Source organism: Octodon degus, unplaced genomic scaffold, assembly GCF_000260255.1.
Source record: "Octodon degus isolate 3935 unplaced genomic scaffold, OctDeg1.0 scaffold00019, whole genome shotgun sequence".
Classification (NCBI taxonomy): domain Eukaryota; kingdom Metazoa; phylum Chordata; class Mammalia; order Rodentia; family Octodontidae; genus Octodon; species Octodon degus.
In genome coordinates this window covers 15,642,661-15,650,149 of record NW_004524595.1, presented here as the reverse complement: position 1 = coordinate 15,650,149, position 7,489 = coordinate 15,642,661, and the positions used below count along the sequence as shown (strand labels likewise).

At 37.6% G+C, this 7,489-nt stretch overlaps 1 protein-coding gene across 6 annotated transcripts in view; it reads right to left on the bottom strand.

Annotated features, from left to right (window-relative positions):
• Smc6 (structural maintenance of chromosomes 6) overlaps positions 1–7,489 on the bottom strand; it is a 93,216-nt gene that overhangs the window by 75,704 nt on the left and 10,023 nt on the right. For 5 of the 6 annotated variants that reach the window (XM_023710946.1, XM_023710945.1, XM_023710948.1 and 2 more), the window contains 2 exons: positions 4,240–4,357; positions 1,261–1,366 (listed from right to left, as the gene is read on the bottom strand). In XM_023710946.1, coding sequence (XP_023566714.1) covers positions 1,261–1,366; positions 4,240–4,357 — 224 coding nt within the window. The remainder of the gene's footprint in view (positions 1–1,260; positions 1,367–4,239; positions 4,358–7,489) is intronic. The other variant, XM_023710949.1, reaches the window with a different exon arrangement.

Sequence of the window (7,489 nt, the reverse complement as noted above, 5' to 3'; positions counted from 1 at the left end):
AAAAAAAAAAAAAAAAGCATGCAAATGCTGAAAGATCAGCATGTTATCTGGCAGACTAGGTAATTATCTAGACAACTACAAAATGAACAGTTGAGTATAATCAAGTACAGTTGGGACCATGGACTCAAAGATGGTTAACTTTCTATTTCAGACAATTTATCGGAGGGAGGGAAGACAGAAGACTTTCAGTGGGAACCAAGTAAGGTTAAGCAGAAAAAAACTATGTTGAAGAATTCTCACTCAATAGCTCTCTTTCAAGCCCCAAAAGCACTAGAAATGACTATATTCTTGCTTCCCTTGTGTTAACTTGGGACCTTAACATTAACTGTCTTAATGTTAAGGGTGGTCTTAAACTTCTAAGCAATACATAAGAAGTCAGCTATCTTGATTTACAACCTGTCTCCATTCCATTTTTAGTAATAAAGTAGGAAATTAAATGAGTGAAACACCAAGAATGAAAGTCTATTATCTGATTTTAAAAAAAGACACCTGCATTAATTTTTGCACTTTTATAACTTTTTTTTAGTTTGTTTTCGTATTTTAGAGAAAGGTCTACAGGGTGTTAAGGGTCTCACTACTAGATCGGACTTGTAGTGATCCACCTGTTTACAGCCTCCCAAGAGCTGGGATTACAGATGTGTAATCCCACCATGCACAGTCTCAATTGCCTTCTCAGCGCACCTGGGGGAAGGGCTGACATGGTAGGCCCAGGAATCGAACCCCCGGGCCCTGTGCCTACTTGCAGGTGCTTTAATCTGTTAAGCTATTTGGCTGGCCCTGTTATTTTATAATTTTTGAGGGGAAAAAAAAAAAGATTCTAACACTCTGGAACATTAATGGTTATTAAAAGCAAGGATCCCCTCAGAAGCACCTGGAGCAGAATGAAAAAGAACAAAGATCAGCCTGGAGAGAAAGTCACTACTGGGCAAAAGATAAGTCATGCCAGAAGTGGCACACACTTGTCATCCCACAACTCAGGAGGCTGAGGCAGGAGGACTGCTGTGAGTTCAAGGCCAGCCTTCACAAAGCAAGACTCTATTACAAAGAAAAGCCCCAAAAAACAAGAAAAAAAAAAAATACATAATGGTGCAAATCAGACAATTTATATACCATTACTAAAGGCAATCTGCAACAAGAAAAAATGTAAGTGTAATGCCAAAAGACAGTGACAGTGAAGAACGGTCAGCCCTTCTTTCCTAGCCATGACATACTTGCTTTTGCACAAAGGAATAAATATACACCCAGACAGCAAATACTTACTTCTGTCCATCTTTCACAAAACCTTTTAAAGAAGATCCTCTATTAGTAGCGACTGCTTTTCCACCGAGCCCCACAATGAGAGCTGTGAGCACAGCACTCTTTCCACCTAAAGAGACAGAGGTCAAAGAATTCATTCAAGAAAAGGAAAAGCTAACTCCTACAATTTGATGGAAAAGATTTTTTAATAAAGTCTTACTATGAAATACAATGTTAAACTTCTAAATTTCCTCCAGTGACAAAGCAGCCAACTTAAAACAACAACAAAAAAAAATGTATACCCTGTTAAATATTTAGCTCCACTATTTAAAAATTTGGTGTATTTTGGGAATCAAAGTTTTGCTACTCTTAAGGAAGTAGAAGAAAGCCGTGTGATACCTCCCAACCTGAAACGCCTACTGTACCATCTTTGGTGCATCAGCTCAGTACATGAACTTATCCTTCTATTTATAGACATACATTCAATTTATGTCATTTCATTAATTCTGATTTAGTTACAATTACTATGCTTTCCATGCAGTGGCTGGGGTTTGAACAGGGCCTGCAGTGTAGACCCACCCCTGGGGCACGCTGAGATGGCAATTAAGATTGGGCGAGGTGGCGCATGCCTGTAATCCCTGCTCTTGGGAGGCTAACTACAGGCAGATCACTCTGAGTCAGATCTACATAATGAGACACTGTAGACCTTGTCCTAAACACACACACACACACACACACACACACACATCACTATTTTTTCACTAAACGCTCAGATATCTCAACTACCTTCAATAATTCTTGAAATTAAGCTCCACGTTTCCAACAACTTGCAATTCAATGCTGCACCCTCAGTAACAGTTCTTGAGTGATAAAATAGGAAAATTAGCAAAGTCGTGCAGATGTTTCACAAGATATTTTTTATTTTTATGTTTACTAGTACACATTTGCAGTGAATAATGATGACATTCATACTGGGGAGTTGGCACCTGTACATAAATAACATGGCTAAATTCTTTATACATCTTTTTTCCTACACATCTTCTCCCCACTATATTAACATTGGGACAATTATTATCCTTAATTTGAACCTTACTCACTTTGTAGATCTTTGAAAAATATACTTTTTACCCTGGCAGATATAAAATATCACAAGCTCCAATTTCAAAATTTACCCAGAATTAACCATTTTCTGAACTCCTTATCAATTGAGCTGAGCTGATCAATTCAGACCAGCCCATTAATTTCCATAATATCTTTAAATTAACCAACATATACAGTGACTAACCCAATTTAGTTACTGGAATGACTTTCAAGTTCTTAATTCAACTTAACTTTTAGTAAGTTTGCATTTTAGGGGCTGGGGAGATGGCTCAGTAGAATAAGTGCTTGCCTGGCAAGCGCAAGGGTCTGAGTTCAATCCCCGGTTCTGCAAAAAAAAAAAAAAGTTTGCATTTTACCAAATCCACTGACTCTACCTGCATTATTTCCTCTATTTAATTTTAATAAATGTAATAATTTATTGCTTCAAAAGTTAAAAATAAAGAGGAAAAAAATGTCCTAAGTTCAGAACATGTCTTCTTTACTTCTTATCCCATGTGATCTCCTTGTAGTAGTTAGCTGTTTCTCTTTCAATCTCCTAGAAGCTACTTCCTTCCTGACTAAATGATAAGTAGACAAAAGAGAACACTGGAGCCAACTGTGAAGGTACAAACACCTTGCTTCTTAATCCACAAATGTCACCAGGAGACAGACTTCAAGCCTCCTTCCTTGTGTACCATTCAGTTAAGCCACCCACACCTGGTGCCTGGTCAATCCATCACAAGAGTTGCTTAACTAGTCTTTCTGCCTGTTGTATTTTCCCCCCTTTCATCTGTTCTCCACACTGTGGCCTATTTGTTTCAAAAATCTTAGCCATGTCATCTGTTTATTCAAACATTTTCAAGGGTGGGGAAATAGCTCAGCCATCTAAGTGCCTGCCTAGCAAGCACCAGGACCTGGGTTCAATCCTTGGTACAATATGCTGTTCCAACCACCAAGATGGAGTGTGGTAGCATATGCCTCTAGTCTGAGCACTGGGGAGGCAGAGACAGGAGAATCACTATGAGTCTGAGCTCCATAGTGAGACCCTGTCCTGAATGAATAAATAAATAAAACATTTTTTAACATCTTTTAGAAAAAAACATTGTCAGCGTTCACTGACATTTGAATTGAACTTCAAAATCTTTATGATGATACTGAGGATCCTCAACAAGAGGATTCAGTGACTTTCCAGTGTCAGCTTCATTCCCCATGCACATTTACTCACCCAACAGTTGAGATGGGCAATCTCTGCTAGAGCAGCTCAGGTTCTGCCCCAGTGAGACCTAGCGAATCTCTAATTTCCCTCAAGTACCAGCACAAAATTGTAAAACTTTCACTGATCACAACATGAGAATTGTTATTTACTTATTTTGGTGGAATTGGGAATTGAACTCAGGCCCTTGCGCTCTCCAGGCAAGCGCTTACTCTACTAAGCCATCTCCCCAGCCCTGTTACTTTTATGTCTGGATTCCCATTCAATTCATTTGGGCTCTTAACATTTAGTCAAGGTAAAAAACTTTGGGCTGATTCAAATATATTGATAGCTTGTTCATCTTTCTATGAATTAGATTACAAAGTAAAAAAAAAAACTTCTTAAAAGTAGGAGTTTCCTGGGTATGATGACAACTATAGCTAGTCCCATGAACCTGGGAGACTGAGGTCAAAGGGTCACATGAGCCCATGAGTTCAAGGCCAGGTTGGGCAACAGGAGATTCATGAGGGCAGGGGAGTGTTTTAACTGTTTAAACAGTATACCTAAAGTTAACTCAATATCTTCTTTACAAGAAGCAGAAAATAGACATGGAGAATATTTACAACTGTTAGTTACACAGCCATAAAACAAGTATCTATCAGCATTAATAGTTACTTATTACAATAGCTAATGGTCATCTTCAGGCAAGAGAAGAGGGTAGAAGGACTTACTTCCATTGTTGCCAACAACAAAGTTGACATTAGAACCAAATTTGAAGGGCCCAAGCATTGAATGGCACATGAAGTTTCTTAGATGAATACTCTCAATTATCCCAACTTCCGCTGCAGTCTAGTTATAAAAAACAATGGGAAAAAAAAAAATCACTTGTACGTTGTAGATACCTAAAAGTCAACCATATTTTACCAGAACTCCCAATAAGTTTGAAGGCCATTTTAGTATTTCTATTTTAATAGTTTATCTAGAAACACCTTACCTTATTAGACACTCCATAGAAAGCAGAAAGTATATCTTTGCATAAGTAGAATATCAGAAAGAATGATTCACCAATTTTTAAAAACATTTTACTTTGATATAAGAAATACAGCGTCCCTATGAACCTTTTTCTCAGTTTTTGCCAATGGGAACATCTTATAAAAATAAACTGAATATCAAAGCCAAGACACACATATTGACACAGCCAAGCTGCAGAATACTGCATCACACTGCCCTTTCAGTCATATCCACATTCCACATGCTCCACCTCCTTTAATGATAGAGCCAAAGATCAGTTTTTCCATTTCTGTAACTTTATTTCATTAATAAACAAATAAAATCATCCAAAATGTAATCATTTGAGAGTGAACTTTTTCATTCAGCCTAATTCTCTGTTGTTGCCTCTAACAGAGGTTTATTCCTTTAGTATCTCATGTAAGAATGTATCAGACTTGTTGGAGGACACTGGGTCTTGATTTTGGCCATTATAAACTCCTAAAAATACTCATGTACTGGTTTTGTATGAAGATAAATATTTACTTCTCTGGGACAATAGCTAGGTTATATGGGAGTTATAGATTTTGTTTTGTTTCACTTTGCTTTTTCACAGAAACTGACAACATTTTCCAAAGTGGTAATTATTTTATATTTCCATCAACAATGTATAATGATTTTGCACACACACACACACCCCCCATCCTTTTCCACTTTGTGTTCACTATTTTTCTCTTTGGCCATTCTGATAGGTACGTAGGAATATGTATTACCTTGACGCAGAACGATGGTATCATTTCATGGGCTTGAAACTATTATTGTATGCAGCAGTGGTGGCAAACCTATGGCAAATGTGCCACAGTTGGCTGTTTATTATGACTGAAAGCTCTAAAAAGTTAGCCATCCTGGTATAGTGCATTATCTGCCATCTGTATAGGTTCCTTCTGCCCATTCTCATATTCAATTTTTTGCTTTCAAACTGAGTTGAGACTTCTGTACATATTCAGATACTAAGTATCTGCTGGACAGGTGGTCGGTCTGAACATAATTTTTCCAAATTAGGAGTCTGAATTTCTTTATTTTTAAACAGGGTCTTTTGCACATTAAATTTTTAATGTTGATGAAGATCAATGTGTCGAGTTTTCATTTTATAGTTCATGCATTTGGCATCAGATCTGAGACTCTCATACATTTATTTCTAAGTCTTAGAATCCTGTGCTTCTAGGTACATCTGCTCTGCTACCCTTCAATGCTCATTTTTAAGGTAAGAGACTGAAGTCAAGGTCCACTTTTTCAGCTATCACTGTACATTCCTCTCGCACACTAGCTGGGAAGGCCACCTTCCTCACCACTGCACCCCTTCTGCTTCTCTGAAGAATTCCTATGGTCTCCTCTGCTGAGAACTGACCTGTGTTCCAGTGATCTACAGGTCTTTCCATCCTAATTACTGTGGCTATCTGATAAAAGCCTTAAGAGTACAGTAATCCCTGAAACTTCATTCATTTTCAATTAACTATTCTTGTACCTCTGTCTTTATCATATAAACTTCAGAATCAGTTTTCCTATAGCCACAACAAATCTTGCTGAGGTTTTGATCAGAATTGCATTAAACTTGTATATCACCTTGGCAAAAAACTGACACTTTTCTGTTGTTTTCCAACCTATGAATAAGTTTTTCTCAATTTACTCAGATCTTTGGTTCCATTCATCAATACTGCATAGTTTTTAGCATGTAAGTACATATTTTGTTAGATTTAGACATTAGTATTGTATTTTCTTTGTAGAGTGATGTTAGATTCATAGTAAAACTGAGAGAAGACAGACTCCGTACATACATCTTATCCCCACACACTTGCCTAGCTTCCCTACGATCACATTCCCTAATATGGCAGACTATTTCTTACAGTAGATGAGCATGCACTGACACCTGACAATCACTGCAGGTCCTCAGTTTACATTAAGGATTCACTCTTAGTGCTATATATTCAACAGGTTTGGGAAGAGAAAAAACACACACACACACACACACACACACACACACACACACATATATATACACATACATATATGAATATATTACTTGCAGTCCTGGGAACTGAACACAGGGAACATAGTTACATCCAGTCTTTTCTTATTTTTTAATTTTGAGTCAACAACTTCCTAAATTGCTAGGCTACTCTCAACTTGCAATAATCTCCTGCCTCAGCCTCCCTAGCAGCTGGGATACAGGTGTGCACTGATGTCTGGCTTAAAAAAAACATAATAATACCTATCTACCATGAAGGGTTTTTTTCCTTTTGTACTAGGGATCAAACTCAGAACATGTGCTTGCCAGGCAGGAGCTTATGCCACTGAGCTATTTCTCCAGCTCTACCATTAAGGTATTGTACAATGTTTTCAGTGCCCTAAAAGTCCTGTCTTCCACCAGCTCAGCCCATCTTTCTCTAACTCCAGAGATCATTTACCATTCCATGGTCTCCCTAGTTCTGCCTTTCCCAGAATGGGCAAGTTTATATCACACAGTACATGAAACTTTTCAGACTGATTTTTTTCACTCAGTAATAAGAATTTTCATTTCCTTCATGTAATTTCATGCCTCAGTACCACACTTTTTAGCATTTATAAATATACCATTGTCTGGATGAACTATAGCTCACTGATCCATCCACCTACCAAAGAACATTTGTTTGCTTAAAGTCTTGGAAATTATGAATAACACTTATAAAAATTCTGTGCATAATCTTGACTTTCTAATTCCTCTGGGTAAATACCAACGTATGTGACTGCTGCATTGTGTAAGAATACAGTTTTGTAAGAAACAGCCAAACTATCTCTCAAAGTAGCTGTAACACTTTGCATTCCCCATACTAATAGAGACTTCTTGTTGCTACATACCCTTCCTAGCACTTATTGGTGCTGGTGGTCTGGATTTTAACCATTCTACAGATGCATAATGGTATTCTATTCTCTAATTAGCATCCTGGAACACTTTTT